The sequence below is a fragment of the Amblyomma mixtum genome, chromosome 3 (genome assembly GCF_055824585.1).
Source record: "Amblyomma mixtum isolate Tamu chromosome 3, ASM5582458v1, whole genome shotgun sequence".
In the NCBI taxonomy this organism is placed as follows: domain Eukaryota; kingdom Metazoa; phylum Arthropoda; class Arachnida; order Ixodida; family Ixodidae; genus Amblyomma; species Amblyomma mixtum.
This window is the reverse complement of record NC_143014.1, coordinates 129,877,690-129,893,674: the sequence shown is the minus strand read 5'-3', so window position 1 is coordinate 129,893,674 and position 15,985 is coordinate 129,877,690. Positions and strand designations below refer to the sequence as shown.

The 15,985-nt window shown below is 47.4% G+C and overlaps 1 protein-coding gene across 1 annotated transcript in view; it reads right to left on the bottom strand.

Annotated features, from left to right (window-relative positions):
- The window catches only part of LOC149351810 (glycosyltransferase 25 family member-like), a 372,526-nt gene that overhangs the window by 23,781 nt on the left and 332,760 nt on the right, over positions 1-15,985 (bottom strand). Inside the window, exon 3 of the mRNA XM_089581143.1 lies at positions 7,729-7,803. Within this exon, the coding sequence (XP_089437269.1) occupies positions 7,729-7,763 (35 nt within the window). The 5' untranslated portion in view covers positions 7,764-7,803. The remainder of the gene's footprint in view (positions 1-7,728; positions 7,804-15,985) is intronic.

The following is a 15,985-nucleotide window of genomic DNA, read 5'->3' as shown; positions in this document are numbered from 1 at the left end:
TTTACGCGTCAAGTTGTTGTCACGCTCTGTATTAGCGAGTAGCGTGTCGCACGCGCTGGAAGTAGCAGCGCGCTCCGCCGTAAACACTGTTCAGTACGATTCACAGGACCGTATACCAGGATTAAGCAAAAAATGAAACGGGTGGTAGCGCCTCGTTAGCCCTCAAAAGAAACACGTGTCATGTTTACGGGCGACACGAGAGAACTCGTTAGCGCAGGCGCACGATTACGGAAAGGCTCCACGCTCGCTAACGACCACAGTATCGCTTCGTCGATGCGCGACACGCCGCTGGAACGAGTCGCGCACGGTCGTGTATATATATCAAGAAAAGCCGAAAAGCGTTTTTAATGACAAGTGACGCGCATCGCAACGCGGTTTAAATTTATGGAAAGGTACCACACGTAAAGTTAAGAACGCGGAAACGCGAGCGCGGGATTAGGGCATCCGCACCAGGTATCCGCGGAAGGGTTCACCGGCGGCCTGCGTGAATGGGCTCAAATCGTTGTAACGCTGTGCCACGAACAACACCGGCAAAGCGGTCATAACAGCAGGCGAAGGCGGACACATTCATTAGCGGCACAACGACATGCTTCATTAGAGCCGGCAGCTGCCGTAGCAATCAATATGCGACCTTCCGTGTCCCTTCCACAGAGCGGTGACTCCAAGCCGCGGATATACTATATACGCACACCACTGCAGAGTTCTCCCGATACCGGGTCGGTGAGTCTTCCAATTACGACGGAGTAGGATGTGGTAGGGTTACGGCTGCTGCGCGGGCAGTGTGCCCTACCTTTTCAAGTTCTTGCCGATAGAACCAGCGCCTCTCCGAGCCCCACATCACGGTTCTTTCCTACCACGACGAACACTGGTCGAATTTTCGCGTCGCTCCGCTGGCTTGTCTCTCGCTTGGGCGGAAGACAATCAGGCAGTCCGAAGTTCCGAACGGGCGCAGAGGCCGCGCGGACCCCGAAGGCAAGCTCCACGCACCGGGGGTGGTGATATTCGCAGCGCGCGGTAAATCACGAATTCAATTTACGCTCGAATCGGGTGGATTGTGCTGCGCGCTCCTAATTAACCGAATTCGACAGACTGTCAACGTACTTTGGCAGCGGTAATGCGATTTTCGCTACAATGGTGTGAAACTGAGCTGAATACACTGCATAGGCCCCAGCAGGAGAAGCTATAGTGGCGCCGTTAGGTGAGATATCAGAAGCTATAGTGGCGCCGTTCGGTGGGATATCACGACCGGCTTTTTGTCTCGGCGGCTGACCCGGCTACTCCTAGTACGCGCCAGTTCCCTTTCCCGCCTCGCTCCAAAGACGCTCCCCCCCCCCCCCCCCCCAACCCTCATTTTTTTTTTTCGTTTTTAATCCGTTGCAAAACCGCTGGTCGAACGCGCTTGGCACCTTCACTTTCGTAGGTTTCTCTTCTGCTGCTAGGTGCTTCCAACTCGAAAGTGCGCAAATTTTCAGTATAGAGCGGTTAGGTAGCAACCTGAAGCATGCGGCATAACCTCGTATAGCACTGAACGCTTCTTCAACGCCTGTTTTAAAAAACCGACGGCCCACGTAATCACGTTACAGCGCAACTATGCCACGGGAAAATTTCTGGTGCCTTGAGGGCAAAAGTGGTGCCCCGTGCTTTGAACGAGCCCGAGAAATTTATTTTTGCACAGTCATGCACGTCAAACGGTTGAAAATACCTGCAAGCGTGAGTGGACGAGCATGCTCCACCTGCTAGTAATAACACCAGGTGACTCGGCCGCTAGGTAGCGCTGCAGTATACTTGTTCCCGAGCATACGCATCCCACAAATTTTTACTGCCGATTGCACATGGCCCCGAAACACGTCCATCTGATGACCAGAACGAAAATACTACGCATGTACAAGAGTACAATGAAAGGAAGAAAACAGAGACTTTTGACAGCGAAAAGCTCTGCGCTTTGTTGCTCCTCTCATATTTGCTTTATTTTCGAAGGTCAACGAGCACAAAAGCAAGGAGGCCCCCAATACGTTTCGCCACCCCTGGGTGCGAAACCGCTGTGATCGTGGAAAGCAGTTGCATTTATTGCACGTCTTAGATGAACGAACTGAAGCCCACAGGTGCTTGTGTGAACATACTACTGACCCTCTCTAATAAACCACCATTGGCCGAATTTCGTCTATTGCAGGAAACAGTCGTCTGTAATTCATCATAAATCAGCAATGCTTTGCGCCAGCCGCCTGCCAATTAACAGCGAATTTCCGGACCTTACGTAATTCGATTCTCCGCCGTTCATGGCTGCATTTTTAATACCACAGGGTCCGCTCTGATATCCTAAAGGACCATCGGTTGCCTGTTCTCCGCAATACACGTCCCGGTTAAGTCCATTTCCTCCTCCTTGGTCTCAGCGAGGATATCGTCAACGCGTCACCGTTTTCTATCGTCCGCTTAATGTTACCTTTTTACCACCGTGAGGGTGGCACGCCGACGAATTACTTTAGAACGAGAGGGACGGCACAAGTTCGCGAATAAAACGATATACAGGGTCTGTTCTGAAAGTAGTAGGACAGATTTTTTCCTGGACGAACGGGCGGACGAGAGGTGATCTGCGCGTGCAAGATCATTGAAGGGGGATATTGGGAATGCTGGGGAAAATAGGCAGTCGGCTCTCGGCCGTTGAAGAGAGGAGGTCGCTTGTACTGTGAACCCCTGTCGAAACGTCTCGTCACGCAGAATCACCGAGCGTTTACTAGATCAGCGATACGCGATCAAATTTTGAGTAAATCTTGGTAAAACGGGCAAAGAGACTCGCAACATGATTAAGGAGGCCTACGGTGACGTTTCCATGGGTAGATCAGGTGTTTTTTGAGTGGCACAAGCTGTTCCGAGAAGGTAAGGAAAGAGTGGAGGAAGACGACCGCTCCAGACGCCCTTCGACCAGCAAGACCAACGAAAATGTGTAGCGAGTGAAACATTTACTTAACAATGATCGTAGAATGAGTATCAGAATGATTGCTGATGACTCGAGCATTCCTCAAACCCAAGTTTTTGAGATCGTGACAGAAAACTTATCCATGAGGAAAGCGTGCGCGAAGTTAGTGCCGGGAGTGTTGTCAGAGGAGGAAAAGGCCAACCGGTAGGATCTTCTGCATCATGTGAATGAGGACCCCGATTTTTTGCCCAGCACAAGGCGGCAACGCCACCTCAGCCCCCCTACAGTCTCGACTTGGCCCCGCCAGACTTTTTTCTATCCCCGAGAATAAAATCGACGCTCAAGGGGAAACATCACGGATCGGTAGAGGTGGTTCAACAGGCCGTGACGAGGGAGCTAAACAGCATTCCGGTCCAGGCGTTCCTGGAGGCGTACGAAAACTGTAAAACTCATTGGGAGCAGCGTGTAGGTACGGAAGGTACGGAAGGTGTAGGTACGGAAGCAGCGTGTAGGTACCTTGAAAAATTGTAATCGTTTGTACTATTCTCTTGAATAAATTTTGTTCAAAAAAATGAGTCCTACTACTTTCAGAACAGACCATGTAGGTATGAAATTAATGTATCCCCGAAAATTAATGTCATCACTGCCTTTCAAGAAATTCCCCAGCGCGCTACTCTCACTAGCCCGCAGCCACGCAACCCTGTCATTTTCTTTTCAACAGCCCGATATGTTGTCCTCAATATTTTATCTAGCTCTTTCCTTGGCATTCAAGTCTCGGTCCTGTTGGTGAGAGCAGGCAGTATACATTAGCTGCATACTTTTGAGGGACATTGGCAAGCTGTTGGTAATAACTTGCGAGTGTCTAGCAAAAGCACTGCGACCCATACTTCATAACATGCCAGTGCCTCTAACGGGGCTTGGATCTTTTAGCACCAAAATAGATGCATTCTTTCTTGACTTCCAATACCTCAGAGCCAATCTTAAATTTTATAGTACTCCTTTGCCAGAGCGTTGAATATTACTGCAGTTTTGACTCAAACGATAACAAATACCCCGAAAAAAGAACCCGCAACAGCCATGAGACGAAGAATTCGTGTTGAATACGTGAAGTGTGGGGTTCGAATCTTGGCACCCCCGGGAAGCCATCAATTTTAATGGGCACAGCAGACACGCGGCCACATGCATGCTTCCCAGAGGGAATAAAACTCCGACGAATAGACGCATTCGGTCTACGCGACCACACGATTCATAAATAAACATTACGGGTGAATACATAAAACATTTAACGGCCTGCCACACATCGTTATCCTTTTCACCATGCAGCTTTGCCGGCACCATCAAGCTTTATGCTCGAACTTCCTTTAACCATCGGCTCATTTCCTTCCGTCTCCCGCCGTTGCACTTCGCTGCCTACAGTGTCGCCATCGTCCTTTTTTTTTCGTACTCAGTGCATGCAGCGTTTTTATACAAGAGGAGAGAGCAGGCCAAATTAGAAAGGCGCCTGTTACTAGTAGCGGGGAGCAAACAAACACCGCCTACATAAGGCTGGTTAGATGATCAAGTCACAAATGACTAGTGAAATGCGAGTAGCAACCTGGAACTGTTAACTAGAACTGGCTGCGAACATCCCGACGTAATGGTAATACGTCCCGCTACAACCGCTTCCACGTTTCAAAATTAGCTGCGTATATTATAAAAGCAGAATGTTCTAAAGGGAAGGCCCCAATGGGGAGTAGGTTTCGGACAGGCGTGAGTTAAGAACAATTATCCTCTAAGTACAATGAAATGCATCAATCGCGAGGCTCGCATCCACTCTATGCAAATATGGCAGTTTAATTTTCCTTTCTTCCCTTTCCTCCGACGCTGTTTCAAACTGATAGCTCACCCACGCTAGAACAGCTACTCAATGTTTTGTAATCGCAACTGCACTACATAAAGAGGAGCAAGGGGTTAGAAAAAAAAAAAAAACTCGCCTTTCCCAGAAACACTGCATGCGGACGATCATCGCAAAACGGCGATCCCATTAGAATCGTGTACTAATAGAAAAAGTTGTTTTTTTTTTTGCCTTCCGAAACCGAAAAAAAAAAGGCTTGTTCTGTCAAACAACACTTCCACTTGAATCCGCACGTCACCCCCCTCCCACCTTTCCTCAAGAAAAAAAAAAGGCAGGAAAGATCGAATGCCGCAGCTTTGAGCGGAAAAGCCAGCTCCTTTTCAAGAGGGACTTGTTTGTACATAAAAGAAAAAACAGGAACAATACAGGCATCGCAGCTGGCGAGATACTGCTGAAGACGTTGCTTTTCTTTTTCTAGTTTCTCATCAACTATCCTTCCTGACTCTGCGTCCCATCGCGCAGGATGCAATCGGTCTTCTACGGCCCACTTCTTGCTCAGAACGGCTGTGAAGTTCAAACAGCAAACGAACGCCACATGACAGATCCAGAACCCCACAGCGGTAGAGGAGAGACGCTTCACGACAGTAGACGATGACGCCATTAGAAGCAGTCCTATGCATCGTATGCATTATATATTCTTTCCACCCTTTTAGGTGTCAGGACGGCGAGGAGGCTACTCCAGGCCTAAAGCGCACCGCTTGAAAGCACTAAACTCTAACGGACGCGGACGAAACTAGCAGTTAACTTAGTAAAGAACCTGTGCATATACATTCCCCAATGTGTTGCAATAAATACCACACACACACACACACACACAAAAATACCATGCTGTAGAGTAGCACCGCGTTTTGATTGTAAAGAACGCGAGTGCGAATCCCCTGGCTGTTGTCGTCTTTTTTTTTTTTTTTCGTTCTTCCCTGGGTGTATGGTACCCTTTAGTACAGATAATGTGATGTACAGCCTTTGTCAAAAGTTTGGAGCCCAGGGGGTTTTCTTTTGAGCCACACTGTGTCGTTCTTAATGGATCTCTAGCGCTCCAAATTTCCTGGACATGAGAAGATTTATGGTACTGCCTCCTGCAATAGGTAGCACTTCCATGAATGCTCCTGGAGTCCCAATATAAAGCTTGAAAGTGAACCCCCTGGGCTCTAAACTTTTGACAAAGACTGTACATACACGCGCCTGCATTGCCGTTTAGCAAGCTCTGAGTCGAGATGGCTGCATTTTACGAATACGCGACCACGTGAGATTCAGGAATCACGCTGCAACAGTAAAGATACTGCGACAATTGAATTCAGTTTTTGAACTGGTTGCCTTCGTTCTTATTATTGGCGCCGGCACAGCTCACTCACTGTGAATTTGATTTACAGCTTTTTTTCTCGTTTACTTCCGCATTCTTGTGGCATTCAGCATTTCTTATATGTATGCATAGTTGGGCCAATAAACAGACCTAAAAAAAAAATCGAAATTATGCGCGTAGCTCTCAAAGCAAATAAAACAAAACGTCGAACCGTTAAAGCTCCTGAAATGTGAGTATGCGCTCTATATGTACAGTTTTCGCAAGGAAAGTGATGGAGCGTAGGTACTTTGCAGAGATTACCGTGGGCTACTGTGAGCCATTAGAACGGCTGAAAGCAGTTTATGAATCGACCTAGCGGCGTACACGTAAGGTAGAACAAACAGGCAGAGATGCAGTTAAAGCAGAAACTACGTTCCTAGGGCCATCGACCATTTCCAGCAAAGCTAGCATGCCCGAAATACGAATCTTGTTCTTTTCTTAAACCTGTCCACAGAAATCAGTAAATGGGCTGCCTCACTTCTTTTCTTTTTTTTCTGACCAGTTGCCCTCTCATGCAAAGGTCACGGTGACTTGGGCCGTTTGTCATAAGTGCACTCGCTCTTTTCTGCATGTTTCGACCGTCTCTCGTTCGACAGCGCAGTTGCTCAAAGGGATATACATAAAAATAATATGGTAAGCTTTGCGTCACGAGGCTTAAGCAAGATTCCAGGGAACGCTCCAAAGCATGTTTTTCCAGCCGTCCAAAGACGTCAATATCTTGTGCCCCCGTGATGATTAAGTGCTACTCTCTCAAGTCTGGCTCTTGGCCGCAAGCCGTCATCACAACACGGTCATAAGAAAACGGGCGCGCGCAGATGCATTACACGGAGACACGGCAAGTGTCAACGACAGTAAAACTGAGGCACGCGCGCTTAAGTCGGTCGCTTTTTCTTCTGCAGCGTGAAAGACATGCACCGATGTCGACAACTCTCAGTATTTTGCCAGCCAGCTCTGACAGAGATTGCCTCAGTGCTCTGCTAATGCCCTGCTCGAAACGGCTGCGCGTGAGAGCACGCCTCGGCGAGTTCGTAATAGAGTCCACTAGAACAGCTAGCGCTCCGGCGGCAAAAGGGCGATAGGAACCAGCTAACGGTAGGGGGCGCCCTTGACTGCGGCATGTGCAGCTTTCCTTAGACTAGCCCACCGCATCTGCACTCGCCATGGGCACTAGCACTAGACGACTAGAAGCACATGGCACGTATGCTGTCCAGGCACGCAGCAGTGGAAGAAGATGGCGTGCACTCACCGCCACCTCTAGGCACCGCCGGGAAATTTCTTAAGCTTTCCGCAGGCGCACTCATCGCCTTAAGCAGACAAAAATGCTGCACTAAGAATCGTATTTCACAGTTTCCAGAAACGCCTCAACGAAACTATACTTTCGGTGCTCAACTGCAACTGAAAGCAAGAAGAATAAAAAATAAGGCGCGCTATTATCTTTTTGATTTTTTTTTAGCCACTAGTACGGGCTGCGAACAATGACGACTAGAAAAAAAATGATGCGTCCGCCTTCACACACTCTGATCGTAGGTTTAATTAATCGCAGGAAGATAACTAGACAGAACCAGCAAGAAGCTAGCTCACCTGTTGTGATAAGGGTCGGCGTACTCAGGCAGCATTCGGATTCCATGTTCGCTGATGTAGGTGTCGTTCAGTGTCCTGCAATTCGGAGAACGAAACAAAAGCGAAACACATAATGAGAGAGAAGAAATCGCAAGCAAAAGAAAAAAAAAACGGCAAGCGTATATCACTCTCACTTATTCGTCCCCATCCGATAAAGGCCGAAAAGTTTTTTTTTTGCTGCTGTTGTTTCAAGGCCGAAAAACGAAATGCCACACAGAGTTATGTATGGTACGCGGGGTTTCACACACCAAAGCTGCTCACTGGGGCCATGAGGGAAGCTGCAGCGGAGGGCTTCGGAGTAATTTAGGCCACCTGGGGCTCTTTAACGTTCACTGACAGCGCATAGCAACACGGACGTTTTTGCATTTCGTTCCCATCGGAGTGCGGCCGCCGTGCCCGTGATTCGAACTCGCGACCTTCGACTCAGCAGCCGAACGCTACCAAGCCCCCACGACGGGTACAGGCGCAATGAGTGCGAGAGTATATCTGCAAGGCAGGCGCTACAGCGAAATATTTTCGCAGCAGAGAGAAAGGTTCATTGGTTTCCAGCCCCCGAAGCCAGCGATTTAGGCACGCAGTCATCGCATTTAGGCGCTCATTGTAGTATTATACTGCTGTGCAGTGACGCGTACGACACAAAATATGAGAAATGAGGCAAATTCTCAATCGACCCTCTATTTCTGTTACCGTTAAAAGCATTAAGGAAAACAGGAAGCTAAATTTGCATCACGGCAGTACCGAATATGGACAGCGGAAGACGCGCAGAAACATGCGAAAACTCCAGTGAACTATATAGGGTGTTTCACCTAAGACTTCAAACAATTTAAAGAATAGGCTTTTCAATTTTAAAGAGCGCTTTTTACGGCATAGCATTGCCAGTGGTGTAGCACATCATAATACAGCAAAGACGTGCTAACTAATAGGCTGATTAGTTAATACTGAACAGTTCCGTTTTTAACTATTACCGTTAGGGTGCTTAATTAATGCAAGGCATGTAACCCACCGTCAGAAACATCCGTGTGAGTTTTTAGAATTTCGAAACCGCGGTTACCCTTGGCGCTGTGGCTCAACAAATTTTGGCTATTTCGACGAGTTACGTGCACTGGAGAGGTTGGTTTGCCTGCAAGCTTCTCGAAACCGCATGTATTCCGGCGCGATGTAGCCAAAATTTGGAGGGCCACAGCGCCGAGGGTAACCGCGTTTTCGAGATTCTAAAGATTGATATGGATATCAGTTATGGCGGGCTACACGCCTTTCAATAATTAAGGACCCTAAGGGTAATCGTCAAAAAGTTAACTATTTGATATTAGTTATCCAGGCATATAGCACATCTTAGCATTATTCTTATGTACTACACCAGTGACAATGCTATGTCAAAAATAGCGCTCTCATAACTCCAAAAGCCTATATTTAAAAATCGTGTAAAATCTTACGTGAAAAACCCTGCATATCTATGTCTTGAAGGGAGCGAAGGCTGCAGGAAAGATGCCGGCATTACTTATTGCGTTCTAACGGTAGTAGAACCGCACTCAAAATGGAGTGAAAATTAGCGAGTTCCGGCGTAAGAAAGAAAGTTTCGATGCTTGCTTCCCAGGACTAAACAGACCTTTTCCATGCGTAGCAGTATGAAAGGCTATAAACATCAGTCAGACCGCAGATAAAGGCAACGCAGATAAAGGCTCGCAAATTCACATAACTGCTACTGGCAGCTTCGAGTGCGCCGCAGACAACTTGAAAAAAACAGATTTTCATAAAGCAGTTCCATCTAGGTCAACCATACACTATGCGACGGTGAAATGCCCACCCGCCGTTGAAAGTTTATGTAAGGTGACATTAGCGAATAAATGAATAAATGATACTTCTCGGCATCCAGGACGCCAGCTTGAGATTTAATGGTGCACTGGGTATAGCCTGCCTATCAAAAATTAGGCTGCATCCATTTATTCAGGCGTCGTGCTAAGGGGACGGAGAAATTAAGTTTGCTCGCCTATACTGTATTTCACAAACTTCTCAAAGCGAGCGTACACATGCAACGCCAAGCAGACACGTGAGGGCGCAGTATAAGCAGCTGCTGTGTCGCGTGTTTACGCACCAATTGGCTCATTTTATGAAAAAGCGGTGACGTGCCAGTATCGTGTTTAAGCAGCAAACTCGATGGTTTTCACTTTCGCTAATGAAAAGTGGTGGCGTGGCAGAATGGAGTATAAAGAAAGCGTTGCTCGAACTTTTACAACCAGTCTGTTCGTATACACATTACTTAAAGTGCAATAACAGGTGCAGCTCGACGCTTTCACATTTAAATGCATCGACTAGCGCTTTCTGTTTGCTTAAGCCGAGCTGCACACAAAACCGAGCGGTCTGTAGCGCATGGTGCGGAGCGACGCAACGCTGGTAACGCGACCCCTCGGAAACCCGACGCTCTCCCGAGCAGCGCTGCCTCCCCTGTCAAACCAGGGTGTTCAGTGCAGTTGGTAACACGAATTACAGTAGGCACGCGAGCGAGTCAAGTGACCCGGCACGCACAGCCATGCAGACGCAAAGAGCTCAAAAGCTTTACCGCGTTCTCTTCTTTCGATTCACTGTCCCTCGATGAAATGCTTTTTGGACAGGCTTGATCCCCTCCATTCAGCACGAAGCGAAGCTTTGCGTTCTGACTGTATGAACCTGTCTTGCATGACCCCGCTAGTATACTTTGAGAGACACGGAGCGCAAATCTGCAGTGCTTCAGCTTGGAGACGCCACGAGCGGCGTTGAGGTGGAAATACGAACGTTATAGTGCAGACCACTGCGGTTCGCGAGGCTGCTAGTATAGGAAATGGGCCGCCAGCAATAATCAACACAGAGAGGTTTGGTTCTATGGGGTTTAACGCCTCAAAGCAACTCAGGCTATGAGGGACGCCGTAGTGAACGGCTCCGGATAATTTCGACCAACTGTGGTTCTTTAACGTGCACTGACATCGAAATGCGATCCGAAATGCGATCGCCGCAGAAGAATCGAACCCACGTCTTTTGGGCGAGCACCCGAGCAGCCTAACCACTGAGCTACCGCGGTGGCTGGACACTGAAAGGTGCTGCAGCAGTTCGTTGCATTCGCCAAGCAGAGCGCGGAGCTTGTAGATTGCGCTGTTATGTAACCAAACTGAAAACAATTTCGAAAAAGGGAACGGAAACATTTTCCCACGTTATTATTTTTGGAAGATCCAAACAGTAACACCGCAGACAAATATTTTTTGCCCCATATTTCCAATAACGTTTCTTTTGTGCAGCCAGCCGGGCGCCTGTCTGACTCCAGCAATGCTCGGTAAATAACACAATAGAGAGAGCACTGATGCAACAAGGATTTTTTGCACTGATGCAACAAGGCAGCAGTGGCTCAGTGGCTTTGGCGTTTGGATGCTGAGAACAAAGATGGCGACATTGAAGCCCGGCTGCGGCGGCCGCGTTTCACTGGAAGCGGATTGCAGAAACGCTCGCGTGCTGTGCGCTGTCTGGGCGCTTAAAGAACCTCGGCTATAGTCGAAATTAATTTGCAGCCTTTCACTAAGGCGTCCCTTATAGCACATGCGCACTTTAGGGACGTTAAGCCCCACATGCTACTACTATAGCTTTTTTTCTCTTTCCAGCACGCAAAAGACGTGATATCCTCACAACAATGTGCAAGTCGCACTTCCTGGCGCTATTCTGAAAGAACCGCCGCAGCACCAGCTGCCATAGATGCACATGCGTGCTGCGAGCCATGGGATGATTTACTGTAGAAGGTATCTCTCGAAGTAAAGTAACCTAAAGTTTTAACGTGTATAAATCTAGGCGTAATGCTGGTGGACTTCGGCATTCGGAATTGGCTATGCATGCGTAGCAAAGTATGCGTCCGTACAGTTCAACTGCTACGAGCGATACAGGAGTTTCTAATTGCAGGGTTTCAGCTACGCAGCTGTTTGATTTCTCGACGAATTTATTCACTTTTAGGAAATTTCGGAATTGGGTCATGTGAAAACCGGAAGTGCCAAAATGCACAGTAGAGCTGCCATCCCGTTTGCCATCCCATCTGCAGGTTTCCTTTATTTCAGTTGACGCCAGCCGATGCGTTTTATCCTTTGTGCTCCTCTCCGGAGAACAGGTCACTTTGAGCGCCCACGGACGATGCAACTTGACGTACGTTAACAGAAGCTCGAACGAGAGTTGTAGGGCATTTCGCTCGCGCCGTAGGAAAATCCTTCTTGCAGTTTCTATTCTAAGCATTACAGCCAGCAGAATGCATCTAGATTAGGCAAAAAACAGTAACAGTTCATTCTTTTTTTCCTGTGATATCAAAATGCTTGCTTTTTGTTGCACAGAACACTTGGAGACCATACCTAAGCTGCTGCTTGAGCAAAGAGACTACGCAGGGATCCTTCCTAGCTGCGTTAAGCAAGCGCTAAAAAACAATCTTGTTCGGAAAGTTTTCACAGCTCAAGATTTGTTAACGCCGAGTTTTCAGATATCGACATTTCGACCACTTTGTCACGCCCTGTTTAACGCGCAAACCGATTGCAAAAAAAAAAAACAAAACGTGCTCGGAACTTATGGCAGTTACCATCTCCTACCACGGAAACTGGATTTTCGTTAAAATTAATTTGCATAAAGCGCAGGCGAATGCAGATTCACATCTGCTGCGCGAAGACGACGCAGCTAAAGACGGGCCTGTTCTGCGAGAATTTCGAGACGGGCAGCGCATGTCCCCGCATTAGGAAAGGCATGCTCAGGCACTGCTACGTCGAAACACTGCCTGAAAGATGCAGGGCGAGGCGCGCCGGAGGCACCCGTTGTACCGAGTGTAGGTGTGAACACCTGGCGTGACACAAAGGTTGGACGGGAATGCTGCGAGACGTTGCCAGAGTCGGCATAAGCAGGCTGAAAACCGCCCACACAAGCCAACGCACAGCCTTCGTCGCAAGTGTCTTGTCCGCAGGTTCCGCTGTCGAGGATTGTAACGGGGCACTCACGGCTCCCTTGAAATTCCAGAGAAGCCTGCTCACCCTCCAGGGATTTGGAGCTTTGGGGATGCCGTAAGCACCCTGCTGCACTGCTCGACTGTTAAGAACAGACACGGAAAATAAAATGGCCAACTGGGTGAAAATTTTCTGTTTCTCGATTTACTTTTTCGCTATCCTCGGGCCTTCATATATCACTCTTGACAAATGAATATAGCGGAATATGCAGTAAAAATTGAGCAAATGACGTTCTTTCGTTTGTGGTCGTCGAAAATTGTGCGCAAATCACGCTTCTGGCGGTCCCGGCGCATAGCGGATTTCGCAGCTTTACGACGACGAAGCACTGCCATCTTAGTATCATCGTGAAGCGGAGAGCTCAGAGCTTACGCTGGTTGCAATGTCGCGTTTCTCAGACCAAACGCAAAAGAAAACGAGGCAATAAACGGGGCAGAACAGAGAATAAAATTTAAGGTTTATTTCCAGGCTTTCAATTTTTCTGAGATTGATGTAACTCATCCCTTCGGAGTTTAGTAACAAATGACAGTAGAATGATTTTTTTTTGCGAAAGAATCCTGAGGCTTTGAGGAGAGGAAAAAAGTTCTCAATTTTTCTATGAATACCAGCAATAGCTTTTGAAAGTTGTTTACGTAAGAAACGTTTTCAAGTAAATATGCATGCTGGAGTTGAGTTTAACTTGTATTTTCATGAGTATTAGCCACGTAAAAAAAAATAAAAGAAAATGTTTTATTGCACAGAACAATGCTTTCTGAACCTTCCGACGTAGAAAAACTTGTGCACTTCTTAAATATATAATGCTCCGGTTATGATTTTACTAGGGTGCAAATTGCAATTGCCAAGCAGCTATAGCAGTTAGATTTAAATAAAATGCAGTCTTGAATAACGTGGAAAATTGGGCGTGTTGGTACATGTCTTGAACAAATAAATGGCAGCGCAAGGACACGAAGACTAGACGAGACAACAAGGACGGCGCTTAACTTCCAACTTTTATTGCCAAGGGATCGTGCGAACATATATGCACTCTGAACAATCCGGCGTCATCGTCAGTGCATGCGCAAATATGTCAGCTCTTTATCAGAGAGAGTGATAGAAGCGGAGCTAACACATGCTTCTCCCCAATTATATATTAACTCCGATTCAATGATTTCGCGCGTTACACGTTGATTATTCTTTTTAGAAAATTATTCTTTTTAGAACCGTCATTAGAAAAAAGAATAATCAACGTGTAATGCGCAGCCGTCCCGATTTTTAATAATATAGCGCGAGCGTCGACCGAACTGCTGGTCAGCGCCTTATAACGGCGATAAGCGTGCAACAAGGCGAGAGTTCGCGCACGCGCAGGAAGGCGGAGCGTCGTCTGCTACGCTGTTCCGAGCACAAGCACACACGCCCTGCCACAATATCAGTTCGCAAGATCCCGCCAAGTCGTGGAGCGCATGCGCATGATATATATGAGACTGCATGAGACGTGATTTTTTTCTCTCTTTTTTTTGCCTTTTAAATGCGAATTGTTTCGTAGTAATATACTTTATAAAGTGTATGAAAATGTGTATTGATTTCTGATACACCGACGCGTGTATAATTTATGGGCTTCCACTAACTTCGGATATCGGCCAACAGCTCCACATAGTTTTGCACCGAGCCATCTAGGAAGGAAAGCGTCAAAAACTACCAACGCCGAGTCTTCGCAAGCTGTTGGCTGGCGCACCAGGCAGCACCACTTTATGCTCAAATGCCAGCGCCATCGATTCTTCCGCGCTCAAGTCAGCTGGTGAGCATCACGCGCGAGTGATTCTTTTTGGCGGCATGCTTCAGCCCAGCTGCGCTCAACGTCTTGCGAAAACAGAGCGCACCCTGACAGCGTTTTGGCTTCGAAGCGGAGCTCGGAATCTGCATACGCGTTAAGTAAATGCGCCAACCCTACTGTGCACTATACTGTTAATAGAGCCAACACGCGGCCACCTGCTTGTACAATTGGAATTACGACGCATACGAGAGCAGAGCTCCCTAGCACGTGCTGAGGCACCCACAAATAAGAATCCAGTCGGTGCTACCGAGGGAAATGTTTAGGGGAGAGGAGGAACAAAAGTTTTGCGAAGAGCGCACTGTTTATTCCTTTTGCACAACAAAACTGAACATCCCGGCGCCGAGAACGGAGGAAATAGCAAAACGTCCCTGGATTAGGTAGGCTCGCCGAGCGAAATCTTCATTTATCAGCGCACGTCAGACTCTCATCCAACGTGGCGGGCCTGCCTCGGACCAGCTGGTGGATGAGCTGGCCTTGACGACTCTGGCGCAGGACATCCTCGACGCTTAGTGCAACGTCACAATAAAGACTTTCTCTCTCTGAACATCTTACCAGCTTCCCTTTACTATTTTTGCTAATGTGGCTTCAGACTGTAAAGCGAATAAGAAAGCAAGCTGTAACACAGGACACAGATTTAGTATTTGGCAGAGCCGCCAGAACAAGTTGTTCTTCGGTTTAAGCCGTCTCGCAAAATAATGAAGCATTGTGCTCAAGACGCGGGAAATTAAAACTAAAAGTTTTATGCCCCACAAAATTATAACAAAGACTTTATACAGACTTCTTTTATATGAGCCTTCCCGACGGCGGAACCACCGTTGGAAAATAACGAGAGCGGAGGAGAGAACGAGTTAGAAGAGGAAGGAAGTGCATGGTGCTGGCTGAACAGCTGAAGCTATCTAAATTTGAAGTTTGACTTAGGCTGAACAAAACTGTAGTGACACGACAAAAGCTACGCTTGATACGATAAGGTCACAGTTAGAACGATCAATATTATGGTCTGGGGAAAAAAAAAAAATAAAAGCTCGCTTTAATATTACCACTCCTATCGGTCGACCTCCTTTTTTTTTTTATTCTTCCTCTTTATGCACTGTGACCTGCAGCATGGGCATGTCCTTTCTGCAGATTTTGGTAAACACAAAACGTTTGACGAAAATAGATAATGCTTCACTATGTTTCCTCCTAGCGACAACGTTCAATGCGCGCGCGGCGTTAGATCAGCTTGTTAAAACTCAATAATCGGAACGACCATGGCATGCAAACGCTAAGAGTGAGATGATCTCGGCTGGTCACTCATCGGCTTATGATAAGAAGCAGACCTATAACGTTGTGCCCTGGCTTGGATGGAACTTGCGGACAGATATTGAAATCACTGGACAACGCTACATAAGCCTTCTCTGTGCAGTACGTCTTTATGCAGGACGCT